This window comes from Ovis canadensis, chromosome 4 (assembly GCF_042477335.2).
Source record: "Ovis canadensis isolate MfBH-ARS-UI-01 breed Bighorn chromosome 4, ARS-UI_OviCan_v2, whole genome shotgun sequence".
NCBI lineage: Eukaryota > Metazoa > Chordata > Mammalia > Artiodactyla > Bovidae > Ovis > Ovis canadensis.
The window spans coordinates 87,084,659-87,102,106 of NC_091248.1; the positions used below are offsets into that span (position 1 = coordinate 87,084,659).

The 17,448-nt window shown below is 39.3% G+C and overlaps 1 protein-coding gene across 4 annotated transcripts in view; it reads left to right on the forward strand.

Annotated features, from left to right (window-relative positions):
- Positions 1–17,448, forward strand: part of ADAM22 (ADAM metallopeptidase domain 22) — a 234,306-nt gene that overhangs the window by 107,489 nt on the left and 109,369 nt on the right. For all 4 annotated transcript variants that reach the window (XM_069588182.1, XM_069588181.1, XM_069588179.1 and 1 more), the window contains exon 4: positions 12,353–12,419. In XM_069588182.1, coding sequence (XP_069444283.1) covers positions 12,353–12,419 — 67 coding nt within the window. The remainder of the gene's footprint in view (positions 1–12,352; positions 12,420–17,448) is intronic.

The window sequence follows — 17,448 nt, forward strand, 5'->3', positions numbered from 1 at the left end:
GCTAACTCCTAGGACAGGAGGAAGGACTGAGCGTATGAGTATGGAGGATGCTTGTAGGTACAAAGAAGTGGTGATAGAAGTCTATGGAACTTACCTTTTGATTGCTTTTTTTTCCCCTTAGTGTTGTAGGGAACATAATCATCCTCTTAAAAGACATGGGGAGTAGATGTTGGGGGCTTGAATAAAGAAGGAGAAGGCATGAAATGGTGTTGAGACACAGTTAGGAGAGTAAATGTCCTGGACAAAAGGAATAGAATTTCCAGGCAGCTTTAAGGGACTCCTTGAGGTTGGTGGTTGTCAGCGTAAAGTGAGTACAGTCAGCCTGATGATATGCTGTTCTTCAGCTCCATTAAGTTGCACTGAGTGGGTATGAAGCCAGTAAAAAGTTCATTTAAACTAGAATTGGCTTAGGGAAGGGCGAAACGTGTTAGGAGATGTGTAGAGAGATTTGCAACATAGTAAATACTAAGATTGAATTTAAGCTGAGAAAGGAAGGGAGTGAGACATGAGATAGGTGAGGACAGTGAAATCGTAGTCAATTCATGAATTTCAGGTCTTATTGGGGTCAAAGGATTGAAATGGAATTTTGAAAGAGAAAGCTAGAAGGGATGGAGTTGGTCAGAGAGTGAGATGCTTGAATTTGAGAATGTGTTATGTGAGTGATGTAAGGGTAATACAGAATGGAGAAGATCATTGGAAGACATGAAGTCAAGAGGGTGAGAAGCCAGAATTAGAAGGATCACTTAAGTAGATATCAAAATCACCAGTAATTACAACAGGACTAGTGCTGGCAAGTGTGATTGTAAACTAAAAGTTAAAATCTTCAGGGAAATGAGGGGAAATGACCAGGAGTCAATAAGTTACATGAGGATCAATGATAGGTAGTATAATCTGATGATATGAGATATAAAATGGGATGATTTTTAGTGAAATTGTTGCAGGAAGCGGTCCCCTGCCAGGGCCCAAGAGTGGGCTCTTATCTAATACTCCAAAATGAGTGGCTGAGGAGATACAGTGCTGACAAAGCAAGAGACTTTATTGGGAAGAGGCACCTGGGCAGTGAACAGGAGGGTAAGGGAACCCAGTAGAACTGCTCTGCCAATGTGGTTCCAAGTTTCTGGTTTTATAGTAAAGGAGTTCATTTCTGGGTTCTCTCTGGGCAATCATTCTGACTCAGGGTCCTTCCTGGTGGCACACATATTGCTCAGCCAAGATGGATTCCAGCGAGGAGGATTCTGGGAGGTTAGTACTGTTCCCGAATTCTCCTGATTGGTTTTGGCTTGTTATTTCCATGTTCCTTACCAGGACCTCCTGTCATAAAATAACTCATGCAAATGTTGACTCTGGCTCCTGGCCAAGGTGGGTGGTTTCAGTCAGTATTTCCCTAACAGAATGAGGGAGAATGGCATGACCTAGCAATGAGAGGTAAAAAGGGTAGCCTCCCCTGTCCTCTCCAGACGTGCAGTCTACACTTAAGGGTTTGCAGGAGAAGCAGTTCCTCCACTGGAAAGCTGGTTCTCAGAGTAAGATGGTGAAAATGTGAAAGTGTTAGTTGCTCAGTCGTGTCCAACTCTTTGTGATCCTGTGGACTGTAACCCAGTGGGCTCCTCTTTGCCTGGGATTCTCCAGGCAAGAATACTGGAGTGGGTTGTCATTTCCTCCTCCAGTGGAAGACAGTGAAGGAAGTATTCAAAGAAGAGATTAGAGACAGGGGATTTTCCTAATGGCCACGAGTAAGTTCTGAAAGGCATCATATCTGGAGAGGGGGCATGATGGGAAAAGGGGCAGAACCACATGGAGGTTAGAGAGCTGGAGATGAAGGGTGATTTGGGAGCCTGAGCTTCTTGAGGCCACTACATGAACTAAGACAAAAGGCCTGATTTGGTTAATCTTGATGATTCTAAAGAATATCACTGTGAGTTTTGTTGGCAAGTAGATGCTGTCTTGCCAGGAACTAACAGAGTTTGGGACTCCCATTTGATTCCAACTCAAAACGTTGCACAAGTGAGAGTGTGGAGAAGTCTTATTTTGAGCCCTGGGCTCTTGACCTGTGACTATGGAGTCCAGCTAAGGGGTATGGTCTCACTCCTAGAACATGGATGTAGAGAGGAAGGAAATGAAGGTTAAAATGTTAATTAGGTAGACAGCAACAGAGAGAATTTCAGGCTAGCTCTATCTTGATGATTTTCAACTAATTGATATAGAAATTGAAATCTTTAATTTGTATAAATAAATAGTTTATTTGAACCACACCTAAAAATTGCAATTTAAAAACAAGAATACCAAAACCTCTCACTTCTAGGGTACTTACCGAAAATCTAAGTGTATTTTTAACTAATTGTGTCAGATTTTTTCTGAAAAAATCAGTCCTTGATTTGGTTGTAATGGAGTTCCCCCCAACCCCATTCATTGTTTGCCATACTATTTTTCAGGGATTGGTTTTACTTGCTTTGCTGTAATGGGTTCCCTTGTGTCTTTGGCTTTCAATGTGGTAATGAGTCACAATGATCAGAATAAGCCAACATATCATTATATTAATAAAATTTTACTAGAATATTTTTAGATATAATTTGATTGTACTTTCATGTCATGGTATATATATTTTCATATATCATCATGTATATTTTTCATATATCATAATAAGCCTAGGAGATTCTGATTTGGTAGATGTGGGGATACCAGTCATTAATAAACAAAACCATGATTCTGCTCTAAAGCAAGGCTTGGAAACTTATGCCTTAGTAAGAATAAGGATTTTATAAGTAAGAGCTAATGTTAATGACAGTACCTATTGCAACTTTCATCTGATCATATTTACTTTAAGTCCCTAGTCCTTGATATTCACAATGTAAGCTCCCTGAAAATTTTCATCAGATTAAGACTTCCTCAGCAGAACATAGCTAAAATAGCCTCCCCTTTAGTTACAAGGGTACACAGAAAATCTCTTGTATATGTGTAAATAGGAAAGGAGTTTTCATGTTTAGAAATTGTAAAATAATACAATGAAACTCTCATCCAAAGGCAGATCTTGGAAAAACTTTTGATTCACATTTGTAGTTTCCCTTTAACTTAGTTTAAACAAAATAGGAATTTTAAGTACTAGTTATTACATACTGAGTATACAGATAACAGTTTTTGCACATAACAGTGCTAAAAACTGGATGATTAATGCTCAGTGATATGAAAGTTCAGGACATTTATCCATTTTCTGTAGTGAGGCTTCTCAGCAAAGACGTTAGCTTGTCAGAGAAATCTGGAAGATTAATGCTTGGCTAAACAGAGTAAGAAAATAAAGGAGAGAAAAGATGAAATGGGGGAAACAATGTATAGAATGGGAAGAATGTTTTCTTTAAAAAAATTTCTAAGCTTATCATTTTTTATTACTCAAATAAAATAATGATATCTGAGTCCTTAAAATTTCTATTTTCCCAGTTCTATACTTCTGAAAAGGTTTTCTTGGTCTGAGTACGTAACAGAATCTGTTGATTTTCCATTGTGACCCATGACCTATGGGGCTTTTCACTATTTCACTATTTCACAGTCATATTTGAAACTTTTATAATTCTTTTGCAGAACTTCCTTAACTTATGATAGGGTTATGTCCTGATAAGTTGAAAATGCATTTAATACACATAACCTATGGAACATCATAGCTTAGCCTGCTGCTGCTGCTGCTAAGTCGCTTCAGTCATGTCCGACTCTGTGCGACCCCATACATGGCGGCCCACCAGGCTCCCCATCCCTGGGATTCTCCAGGAAAGAACACTGGAGTGGGTTGCCATTTTCTTCTCCAATGCATGAAAGTGAAAAGTGAAAGTGAAGTCACTCAGTCGTGTTCAACTCTTCGGGACCCCATGGACTGCAGCTTACCAGGCTCCTCCATCCATGGGATTTTCTAGGCAAGAATACTGGAGTGGGGTGCCATTGCCTTCTCCGTAGCTTAGCCTAGCCTACCTTAAATGTGCTCAGAACACTTACATTTGTCTATAGTTGGGCAACATCATCTAATACAAAACCTGCTTTATAATAAAGTATTTAATATCTCATGTAATTTATTGAATACTGTACTAAAAGTGAAAAATGGAAAGGTTGGCATGGAAACAGAATGGCTGTAAGTATTTAGATTGATTACTACTGTAATTGTGTGGCTGATGGGGAGCTGCTGTTCTCTGACCTGCCCAGCATCACAAGAGAGTATCATACAGCATACTGCTAGGCCAGGAAACAGTCAAAATCCAAAATCCAAATATGATTTCTACCACATGCATATAGCTTTTGCACCATCTTAAAGTAAAAAAATTGTAAGTTGTCTCTATGTTAACATCTAAAACAAGTTACATTGTGCACATTCTCTCTCTCTCTCTCTTTTTTTGGTGGGGACCATGCCACACAATTTGTGGGATCTTATTTCCCTGACCAGGGATAGAACCTGGGCCCTGCAGTGAAAGCATTGAGTCCTAACCACTGTACTGCCAGGGAATTCCCTGGAGACTGCTCTAAGGAAAACATGATCTTAATTTTGTACAATGTAATGCTCATTGAATATATGAATAATAGGCATGATTAGCCTATTGCCTTGCAGTGCATTATTTTGTAAAATTTTGTATTTTGATTGGGCAGTTTTGCTTCACATGATATTAGCTAGGGCACTATTATATTACATCTGGAAGATCCAAACTGGTCTCAATCATATGGTTAGGAATTATTGCCAGCCCTGGCTGGAAATTCAACTGGGGCTGTCAGCTAGAAACTCTACAAGGCTCTTGTTGTATGGCTACTTAAACTTCCTCACAGCATGGTGAATGGATTCAAATATTCAAAGACGGAGAGTTCCATATGCATGGAAGTGAAAGCTGCAGATCTCAGGTGTTATACAATATCACTTCTGTCTCATTGTGTTTGTTCTAGGACGAGCTCAGATGCAAGGAGAGGAGAAATGATCTCCACTTTACCATGAGAGGAGTGACAAAGAGTTTGTAGACATCTTTGTTCAACCACAGTCTATCATCTGACCACAAATTATTTACATTTCTCACATATGTAAAATGCACGTATTCCTTCAAAGACTCCTGAAGGATCTCATTCCATTATGCTATCAGGCTCAAACTCAAGGTTCAAATTCTTATCATCTCATTCTCATTAAACATTTGTAGATGAGGTGACACAGATACAGGCCTTTGAACTAAAAGGACAAAGTTATCTATTCCACATACGCTAATATACAATGGGAGATAAGGATAGGATGATTTCAGTAGATATTGCTATTTAAAAACCAGAGGAATAGGAGATACCCAGCTATCATTGGTCCATTGAAATTCTGATAGCCACCAGTTCCCCAGTTTTGGGAAAGGGATTATATGTTGATTAAAGCTCTGTTCATCTTCTTGGTAGTGGTTGCCTATGGTTCTTGGCTCCAACGTTTACATCACCATTTTCTTTCCATGAGAAATGACCCAGGCAGGCCTCAATCTAAGTATCTTTCTAGGTCTGCTTCCTGGCTGTAAAAGACTTGAATTAACTTGTGTGTTTTAATCCAAGCTGGCAGTGGTTTTTTGGAGGGTTTCATGTGAATCTTATTGGTATTTATCCTATCAGTTCAGCCGCTCAGTTGTGTCCGACTCTTTGCGACTCCATGAATCGCAGCACGCCAGGCCTCCCTGTCCATCACCAACTCCCAGAGTTCACTCAGACTCACGTCCATCGAGTCAGTGATGCCATCCAGCTATTTCATCCTCTGTCGTCCCCTTCTCCTCCTGCCCCCAATCCCTCCCAGCATCAGAGTCTTTTCCAATGAGTCAACTCTTCGCATGAGGTGGCCAAAGTACTGGAGCTTCAGCTTTAGCATCATTCCTTCCAAAGAAATCCCAGGGTTGATCTCCTTCAGAATGGACTGGTTGGATCTCCTTGCAGTCAAGGGACTCTCAAGAGTCTTCTCCAACACCACAGTTCAAAAGCATCAATTCTTCGGCACTTAGCCTTCTTCACAGTCTAACTCTCACATCCATACATGACTACTGGAAAAACCATATAAGACGTACCAAATCCACAAGTCTTGAGACAGGCCTTTCTCTACTTAGAACTTTGAGTTAAAATGCCCTTAAGATTCTTGGAAGTCTTTTTGTTTAGGTGAGAATATCTATGAGTCATGCCTTGAGATTTCTTAGAAACTTTTTGCTATAGCTGAAAATCTAATAGACAGGCTCTTAAAAATATTAGAAACTTTAAAAATATCGATGATATAGTTTAAGCAAAATAACTCTAAGACCTTCTGAGGTCTTATCAAAGGGTCTTACTATCATACCTTTGATTTTATCTTGACCTTGAGGTCACATTTGCATGGAATTTTGGATTAGATCTTTTCTCTGAGGCTGTTTCGTTGAAAATCTATCGCTGATTTGGATTTCTCTATTCATTTGTTTCTTTCTTATGCATATTTAGTGGGAATACTGTAATGATGCCTCCTCAGTGCATCACTGCAGGGGCTCATGATTTTGGTTTCTTCTGTTATTGACAATGTTAGCTATTATCACTCAGTTAAGGTTGATGTCCCCCAGTTTTCTTCACTGTGAAGTTATTAGCAGGATACATTTAGAATGGAGACTTGAATACTGGGTTTTATCTGAGAGAGTTATGCATTAACTATATTGAGTTCTTATTCACGGAGCCAAAGAATGAACTTCCCAAACAAGAGAATAGGATTTATTAAAGAGAAGGAAAGTACAAAGCTGTCAGCATAGACACTGAGAAGGGTAAAGAGTCCCCCCAAGGTGGGACTTACAGCAGTTTATATCCTTACCAGTATTAATCTGTACAGTTTTGGTTGGCTCCTGTCCTTAAAATATGTCGTTTTTAACCAATCAGTTTAAAGGTCAAGATGTTTAACATGTTTATTGCTTTTCTTGATCCTCAGATTAAGTCACCACCCTTTTTCATGCCCACTGGCCATTTTACAATGGACCAGAAGTATGGGCTAAAGATTAATGATCACCCATATGGAACAGAAGTTAATTACTGCCCTTCCCTGGATCTGAATGCTGATAATTTCTCAGACCAAGGACACATTCCAGGAATTCTCGACAAAGGGTATAATTTTAGTTTAATGGAGTGAGATGTTTATTGAAAATAAAACAGAGGTCTCAGGGTCCTGCACTGACTGCCTGGCAATTTCTATTTCACTAGCAGCTCAACAGCCAATACCAGAGAGGCATGTGTTGATAGAAAAGAAAGTTTGCTTTTTTCTGGAGGCTGGCAACTGGGAGAGAAGGCAGACTCATGTCCGAAGTCCAAATCTCCACCATTAATCAGTGGGCATGTTTTTAAAGGGGAGTTTCAGAGGTGTGTAGGCAGAGGGAAGGGGCTATGTGCAGAACAGCACAGTCAGCTCTGACAGTCATCTTGAATTAGTCAGGTAGTGGCCTGATCAGCATCATTTTGCTTATTTTAGGTGCAGCTGATCTTTAGTTCCAGGGTTGATTTTCTTAAGCCTGGTTCTCAGAATTGTGGCAACTGATGTCATGGCTGTAGTCTGGTCATCATGTAGTTAACTTCCTCCTCCTAGTGGCATTTCATTATCTACAAAACAGCTCACAGGATATGGCTCAGAATATTATCTGTAGCCCTCGAGGAGGAGCTAAATGTCTTTGGCTTTTCTTAATGACTAAACTACTACTGTTTGGTCTTGTTTGACTATTTTCCTTTGCTTCTGCATTTTATCATTTCTCTCATTATATTTATTATTTGACTAAAGTTTTTCTAAAGACAAGTCAGGCAGAGGGCATGGAGGAAGTTCTGTCCTGGGAAGGCCCCATAGGGTCTTATTCCATTTCAGAGACTGGCTCAGAAAACAGGGATATTGGTAGATTGGAAAGATGAAGCAGCCTTTTTCTGTTTCCATTCTCTCAGTGAATATAGAAGTGAAGTCATTAGCAGGGAGTTATAATGAGCCTTGGGGATTTTAGGAGAGAAAAATTTGAAAGGATCTTCTCAGAGTAAATTGACTAGGAAAATGCACTAGTGGATTTATGGGCAGTGTTGTGATAAGGGGGACCACATGCCAATGTACTCATAAATTATGTGGCTAGATGTATGACCATTCAGGATGTTCTGCTTCTTAGGGTCAGACTGATTAGTAGAAAAGTAAAGTTTTACCAACGTTGAAGTTTGGCCAAGTGGGCATAGTGTAGAGAGGAAGAGGAACAACGGAGCGATTTCATGATAAATCATGGACTGTAAACTAGATTAGGTGGAAAAGAGAGAGATGAATGGCAGTGAAAAAGTAGTAGGTAGGGTCAGTGGTGTAAAAATATCCAAATGAAGTGGAACTGGACACTGTAGATCCCCTCCAAGGGCCATTCCATTTACCCATTCTTATTTATGATAACAGGCTTCATTCAGTCTCCTTGACCTGTGTTCCAAATGGCTGAATCAATCAGGGCACGGTCCTGGTTCCCAATACCTTTGGATTCTTCTGTAGGAACTAAGGCCCTCATCCAGGTGGAGGATGGTAACTTCAGACTGGCTGCAAGATTCCTGGAATACCGGAACACCACTGTGTTACCTCGTGTATGCATGCATGCTAAGTCACTTCAGTTGTGTCTGATTCTTTGTGATCCTATGCACCATACCCCCCCAGGCACCTATGTCCATGGGGTTCTCCAGGCAAGGAAACTGGAGCAGGTTACTGGTGCCCCCCTCCAGGGAATCTTCCCAACCCAGGGATCAAACCCACATCTTTTATGTCTACCTGCATTGGCAAGAGGGTTCTTTACCACTAGTGCCACCTGGGAAGTCCCTGTGTTACCTCACTACCAGCCAATCTGAAGAAAGTTTGCACACAGTGGAAGATAACGAAGACTCTGACCTCCTCCCCAAATGATTCTCTCTTTAAAAACTTTCCTGGTCATGTAGAATGTTTGGAATAGGTTTTTGGACACAAATCTGCCTTCTCCCCAGGGTGCTGGACTTCTGATTAAAGCAACTTTTTTTTTTTTCCAACCAACACTTGTCTCTCAAGTATTGGCTTTTGAGCCAAACCTGGGTTTGGTAACACAAACAGTTAAAGTGAGAGTTCAAGAGAAAGATGGGTAGGAGATGATGCGTAAGGAGTGGGATAATTGAAATCAGGATTTGGGAAACTTTTCACATATGTTCTGGTTTAATACCATACCAACTTTATAAGGAAATTTTTATTATCCTCATTTTAGACATGGACAAAATTGTGTTCATAAAGATTAAATAACTTGGCCAAGGTCACAAAGCTAGTCAATGGCAATTTGGATAGGAAATAAAAATATTTGCTTTTGTTTTTAAATTCCAAAACTTTGTAATATACCAGCTGCCTGATTCATGACAGTTGCCTGCTAGACAAAGGATAATCATTATTATGACTGAAAATGTTGACATTGTATTTGTTTTGCTTTTTCCAGGCTTATTACGGCATGCAAATAAATTTTAAAAAGGAGACCCCAGAATTCATTTTGAATTTTTAAAACATTTCCTTACTTCATTTAGAAAATAAGTGGGTTTGGAATTTGACTGGAAATGATTTTCACTTCTGTCTTTCAAAATTCACAAAGAAGCATTCACACAGCAGTTTTGAGTAAACTGTTAATATGGAGTAAATTCTTCCTGATCAGATGAAATAAAATTTCCCATATGTTAAGGAGAGTCTCTGTTTTCCTGTACTTAAACTTAAGTAGATTCCTACTTAATGATAAACAATGATGACTAAAATAAATAATAGAACTTAAAAAGATAATTTTGATTATCTCTACTTTAGGAGGCTTCAAAAATTTGTACTGAGGTTCTAAGCTGGTGGTTAGGATGAAACGTAAGGATTTTTATGTTTCAGTAGAGAAAAAAATATATTTTAAATAGAAGGTTTTTCAGCCCAATAATTAAATAACAATACTTACCCGACTTCCACAATACTGCAAACAAACAGAACCAAATTATGTGGGCTGCTTTTGGTTTAAATTACATAGCGCCCTTTCCAGAAAAACTTTACATATAGAGGCTTGATTGAAATAGCTGCATAATTTCTGAGCAGAGGCTTTTCTTCTCTGTAATTACATTCCTGTGGTGACTCATACTCTCTTAATTTCTTGATTTTATAATTCAAAGAAGACTATTCCCTTGAAATTTGAAAACCTGGAAGACTCAAAAGCTATTTTTTCAGAAATGTATTATTGTTATTATTATTACTTCTACTGCTACTACAGTTCCTCCCCCTCTAAGTATCATTTTACATAGTTGCTTTTGATCTTACTCCTGCTGGCTCCCATCATGGGGGTTACTCACATGGCAGTGAAGGAGAAAGGATCCAACATTAGGGATGCGCTGTTCTGGATTCTGTGGCTTACTCAGTGGAGATTTGGGGCTTTTACTCTGACTTGGTAAGCAAATAAGGTGAGGAGGAGGTGTCCCTGGAGAAAAAGAACTAGCTATAGCTTTTTGACATAAAAGCCATTTGTGATATAAGCCGGGCCAAGTCCTTGACCTTGAGCAGATCTCAGTAATAATGTTCTTAAAGAAACAAAATAAACTGTTTTCAGGCAAGAGAAATAGCAACAGCAAAGATAATAAATCAGTTGTAAAGACTCCCAGTTCTGTTTCAGTGGTAAAGATTGGCCTTAAGTACTTTCTTGAGCTGTTTTGCAGACTTTAAATTCATGTAGGGCTAGTGCTCAATCATTACATCAAGTGGAACCTAAGGAAAGATGATGTTGATTTTTCCTGACCCTCATGACTTCTGTCAACTGAAGTATGGACTCTATTGACTATTCCTCCAATTCTTTGCTGAATTTTCTCAAGTCTTTTCATGAATATGCACATACCCTTTGCTTGAAACTTCCCAATTTTGCTCTTGGAGAAGACACTGCTTTGGGCAAGGTGTTTTCCTTACTTGTTGCAAGTAATAAATTCTTTATTCTCCAAGCTGTTTGGCTTGGTTGTATCTTTTGGCTTGAGAGCCACCAAGAGAGAGACTAGGTTTGAGGTGACAGGTTTCACCCACTGGCACAGCTTGGTTTCTCTCAAGAGACTGCTTATTTTTGATTTTCTATTTCTCTTTCCTTCATCTGGTAATTTTTTTTTTCCTTCTGAATTTACTAGTTCAGATTCCCAAGAGAGGGAACCTGGCTGGCTCTGCTAACAAATGGTGCCACTCTCACTGATGGAGAAGTTGTTGGAGACTGATAGTAAGGTTGGGGGCAATGTTTTGAAAACATCTGGCTGGTACCTCTCCTGTTAGGGGTATGGTCTTGGATAAAGATTAGGATGTGAATGTGCTTTAAAAATTTAAAGACTTTAAAACATTTCATGAGTGTTGTGTCTTGAGGCACCTTACTAAAGGGGACATTTTTTCTCATATGTAGAATTAGAGATAAGTATATTTAAGATGATGTAAATATTTAACAGTTATTAATATATAAGAAGCTGGTGGTTGTTTAGGAGAGATTTCAAAAAAGATTATTTTAGAAAGCTGAAATATACTTTTTTTTCATTTCTTCTAAACTTCCTTGCCTCTGTTTAATTTTTTTTCTGGGGGAAACATTTTGTTAGATAAAATATCTCACATAACACATGAGAAATGGCATGGTATAGTATCAAATCAAAACTCTTTGATATAAAGCTAAAGCAAAGATCATTTCAAAGTTAGGTGCAAAGCAGTTAGCTGTTGGGGAAGGCTGTGGCTGAACAGGAGGTGGGGAGTGGGTGAGGGTAAAAGAATTCCACTTTAGTATGTTAAGCTTGATATGCCTATTAGATATTCAAGCAGAGACATCCAGTAGACAGTTAAATCTCCAGTCTGAGAAAAAAAGGTCTGAATTGGAAATAAAAAATTAGATATTGACAGTGTCTTAATACTTAAAGCCATGAGACAGGAAAAGAGCACCAAGGAATATGGAGAGACTGTCTCCTGGGAGTACCTCACTATTCAAACATTGGAGAAGAGAAACAGCAAAGGAAACTAAGAAGGATGTAAGGAATAATAAAAATTCAAATTAAAATCTTTGTATACAAAAAAGCTAAGTAAAAAAAGGAAGAATAAGATGTCTTAAAAATAATGGTAGTTTCCTAAACTTGCTGAACTTTATTGGTGGAATTAGCTCTGCTAAGCAAGGGAGTGACAGGTGGGTTAGTCAGTTCAGCTTCATATCCTTTTACAAGTACTAGGCTGTGTGTGTGTGTGTGTATGAGAGAAAGAGAGAGAGACCTAAAAAGTTTTGTTTTTGCCTTAAAATCTATATTAAACAAATCATTCATGCTGGAACGTTGTCAACCATGGTGATTTTCAAGTGATTTACATATTCAAGGTCCTTTTTCATTATCATTTTTTTTTTTTCTGCAGTGATTTGCTGTCCTCTGAATATGTGGAGAGACACATTGAACATGGAGGGAAGACTGTGGAAGTAAAAGTAAGTAAAATTTTTCTCTTGGGGAAAACTCTGAGAAACTTTTAAGTGCTGATGATAATTTTAATTTTCCGTGATGTTTCCAATATACAATTTGGGATTTTTTATATTTCAGAATTTATCATTAAGATGTGTCGCTGGCTTAGGGGAAAACTTAATTATCAGTAAAAGAAGTCTTTACTGCAGGAATTGTTGGAGTTATGCTTTGTGGGATTAATATTACTGCAAGTAGTTCTCTTTTAGATTATATCACAGAAAATAATTTCTGAAATTGGCTTTTAATGTTAGCACTGAGAACAAAGAGGTGAAATCTTGAGTCTAGGGTAGGTGCCTGGCTTTATATTCATTTGGAAAAATTCATCTGGAAAGATTATGAACTTATTATGTCAACAAGAATGTCCCAGAGAGTTTTAAATCCCTGGAGACAGAAATCTCAGGGTACTGGTTCTTGTTGGGTATACTCTGAAAAAGATTTCAAACAAATTTTTTTTTTTTTCTGATTTATAAGTGGTAGACCCAAGTTTGATCCTTGGGTCAGGAAGATCCCCTGGAGAAGCAATGGCTACTAACTCCAGTATTCTTGCCTGGAGAATTCCATGGACAAAGGAGCCTGATGGACTACATGTCCAAGGGGTTGCAAAGAGTCAGACACAACTGAGCAGCTAGCGCTTTCCCTTTCATAGGCATAGGAACGTGTCTTTCAGCTGATGATGTTGTCTAAGGTCTATGAGACCAAACATCACCCAAGAGTTTCTTCAGGACCAATGTTTAATATAAAGAGTTTTAGCTAAGTGTTTATTTTCTTCTGAACAGGAGTTTAAGAAATAGAGCTTGTCCTGTTCTTCCATGTGCTGCTTTCCAAACCCAGGGCCTTCCCTCCTCTTATAAAACATGTAAACACTATCCTGACTTTTGTGGTTATTTTTTCCTGACTTTTGCTTATAGGTTTATTACCCAAGTGTGTTCTAGAGTTTAGTCTTACTTAAGTTTTTAAAAAATCAGTTTTTAAAAACTCTCTTTTATTCCATTGGTTATCCCTTATCTTTCTTTTTATTCTTCCATGCAGTTTATTTGTTGAAGAAGTCAGGTTATTTATCCTATACAGTCTCTCACAGTCAGGGTTTTGCTCTTGATTGTAATTTTATATTTACAGTAAAATAAAGTACATTTTAGTGACCTTTCCTTAAGATAAAGATTTGTATTATCTGCAAGGCATTCTATGTCTCATTGAAGGAAGTTTTATTCTGATCAGAGAGGTGCATAATCCTGCTTTTAAAGTTCTATTAAACCTTTTTTCCCATCCAAGTTTACAAAGAAAGGTTTTAGGCTGAAAAACATCATAAATACTTTTTCAGTTCAGTTCACTTCAGTCACTCAGTTGTGTCCGACTCTTTTCGACCCCATGAATCGCAGCATGCCAGGCCTCCCTGTCCATCACCAACTCCCAGAGTTCACTCAGACTCACGTTCATCAAGTCAGTGATGCCATCCAGCCATCTCATCCTCGGTCATCCCCTTCTTCTCCTGCCCCCAATCCCTCCCAGCATCAAAGTCTTTTCCAATGAGTCAACTCTTCCCATGAGGTGGCCAAAGTACTAGAGCTTCAGCTTTAGCATCATTCCTTCCAAAGAAATTCCAGGGCTGATCTCCTTCAGAATGGATTGGTTGGATCTCCTTGCAGTCCAAGGGACTCTCAAGAGTCTTCTCCAACACCACGGTTCAAAAGCATCAATTCTTTGGTGCTCAGCCTTCTTCACAGTCCAACTCTCACATCCATACATGACCACTGGAAAAACCATAGCCTTGACTAGACGGACCTTAGTCAGCAAAGTAATGTTTCTGCTTTTGAATATGCTATCTAGGTTGCTCGTAACTTTTCTTCCAAGGAGTAAGCGTCTTTTAATTTCATAGCGGCAGTCACCATCTGCAGTGATTTTGGAGCCCCCCAAAATAAAGTCTGACACTGTTTCCACTGTTTCCACTGTTTATCCATCTATTTCCCATGGAGTGATGGGACCAGATGCCATGATCTTTGTTTTCTGAATGTTGAGCATTAAGCCAACTTTTTCACTCTCCTCTTTCACTTTCATCAAGAGGCTTTTTAGTTCCTCTTCACTTTCTGCCATAAGGGTGTTATTATCTGCATATCTGAGGTTATTGATATTTCTCCTGGCAATCTTGATTCCAGCTTGTGTTTCTTCCAGTCCAGCATTTCTCATGATGTACTCTGCATACAAGTTAAATAAGCAGGGTGACAATATACAGCTTTGATGTACTCCTTTTCCTATTTGGAAACAGTCTGTTGTTCCATGTCCGGTTCTAACTGTTGCTTCCTGACCTGCATACAAATTTCTCAAGAGGCAGGTTAGGTGGTCTGGTATTCCCATCTCTTTCAGAATTTTCCACAGTTTATTGTGATCCACACAGTCAAAGGCATTGGCATAGTCAATAAAGCAGAAATAGATGTTTTTCTGGAACTCTCCTGCTTTTTCCAAGATCCAGCGGATGTTGGCAATTTGATCTCAGGTTCCTCTGCCTTTTCTAAACCCAGCTTGAACATCAGGAAGTTCCTGGTTCACGTATTGCTGAAGCCTGGCTTGGAGAATTTTGAGCATTACTTTACTAGCATGTGAGACGAGTGCAATTGTGCGGTAGTTTGAACATTATTTGGTATTGCCTTTCTTTGGGATTGGAATGAAAACTGACCTTTTCCAGTCCTGTGGCCACTGCTGAGTTTTCCAAACTTGCTGGCATATTGAGTGCAGCACTTTCACAGCATCATCTTTCAGGATTTGAAACAGCTCAACTGGAATTCCATCACCTCCACTAGCTTTGTTCGTAGTGATGCTTTCTAAGGCCCACTTGACTTCACATTCCAAGATGTCTGGCTCTAGATGAGCGATCACACCATCATGATTATCTGGGTCGTGAAGATCCTTTTTGTACAGTTCTTCTGTGTATTCTTGCCACGTCTTCTTAATATCTTCTGCTTCTGTTAGGTCCATACCATTTCTTTCCTTTATCGAGCCCATCTTTGCATGAAATGTCCCCTTGGTATCTCTAATTTTCTTGAAGAGATCTCTAGTCTTTCCCATTCTGTTCTTTTCCTCTATTTCTTTGCATTGATTGCTGAGGAAGGCTTTCTTATCTCTTCTTGCTATTTTTTGGAACTCTGCATTCAGATGCTGATATCTTTCCTTTTCTCCTTTGCTTTTCGCTTCTCTTCTTTTCACAGCTATTTGTAAGGCTTCCCCAGACAGCCGTTTTGCTTTTTTGCATTTCTTTTCCATGGGGATGGTCTTGATCCCTGTCTCCTGTACAATGTCACGAACCTCATTCCATAGTTCATCGGGCACTCTATCAGATCTAGGCCCTTAAATCTATTTCTCACTTCCACTGTATAATCATAAGGGATTTGATTTAGGTCATACCTGAATGGTCTAGTGGTTTTTCCTGCTTTCTTCAATTTAAGTCTGAATTTGATAAAAAGGAGTTCATGGTCTGAGCCACAGTCAGCTCCTGGTCTTGTTTTTGTTGACTATATAAAGCTTCTCCATCTTTTGCTGCAGAGAATATAATCAATCTGATTTCGGTGTTGACCATCTGATGATGTCCATATGTAGATTCTTCTCATGTGTTGTTGGAAGAGGGTGTTGGCTATGACCAGTGCATTTTCTTGGCAAAACTCTATTAGTCTTTGCCCTGCTTCATTCTGCATTCCAAGGCCAAATTTGCCTGTTACTCCAGGTGTTTCTTGACTTCCTACTTTTGCATTCCAGTCCCCTATAATGAAAAGGACATCTCTTTTGGGTGTTAGTTCTAAAAGGTCTTGTAGGTCTTCATAGAACTGTTCAACTTCAGCTTCTTCAGTGTTACTGGTTGGGGCATAGACTTGGATAACTGTGATAGTGAATGGTTTGCCTTGGAAACGAACAGAGATCATTCTGTCGTTTTTGAGATTGCATCCAAGCACTTCATTTCGGACTCTGTTGTTGACCATGATGGCTACTCCATTTCTTCTGAGGGATTCCTGCCTGCAGTAGTAGATATAATGGTCATCTGAGTTAAATTCACCCATTCCAGTCCATTTTAGTTCACTGATTCCTAGAATGTCGATGTTCACTCTTGCCATCTCCTGTTTGACCACTTCCAATTTGCCTTGATTCATGGACCTGACATTCCAGGTTCCTATGCAATATTGCTCTTTACAGCATCGGACCTTGCTTCTATCACCAGTCACATCCACAGCTGGGTATTGTTTTTGCTTTGGCTCCATCCCTTCATTCTTTCTGGAGCTATTTCTCCACTGACCTCCAGTAGCATATTGGGCACCTGCTGACCTGGGGAGTTCCTCTTTCTGTATCCTATCATTTTGCCTTTTCATACTGTTCATGGGGTTCTGTGTTTTTAAATAAAATATATGAATATCATCTTTGGAGAAGGCAATGGCACCCCACTCCAGTACTCTTGCCTGGAAAATCCCATGGATGAAGGAGGCTGGTAGGCTGCAGTCCATAGGGTCGCTAAGAGTTGGACACGACTGAGCGACTTCACTTTCACTTTTCACTTTCATGCATTGGAGAAGGAAATGGCAACCCACTCCAGTATTCTTGCCTAGAGAATCCCAGGGATGGGGGAGCCTGGTGGGCTGCCATCTATGGGGTTGCACAGAGTCGAACACGACTGAAGCGACTTAGCAGCAGTAGCAGAATATCATCTTTCACTTACATTTATTTCCAATTCATTTAAAAATTAAATTTGAAGTTTGTCCCTTAGTTTAGGGAGAACTTCTGTGTGTTTAACATAAACTAATAAAGTGAGCGCGAAATCTCAATTAATTAGAATACCCTGGGATTGTAATTTTGTTTTGATTGTGTTAAACTATGGCTCTGGATTTTTATGACAAAAGAAACTGGAGTTGATGAGGAGCAGTGAATAAGTCTAAACCATGCAGTTTGCTGTTTTATTGCTAGCTAGCTTTTTCTGTCTTGAAGCTGAAAGGTGCCAGGATTTGGTTAGTCGAACTGTCCCAT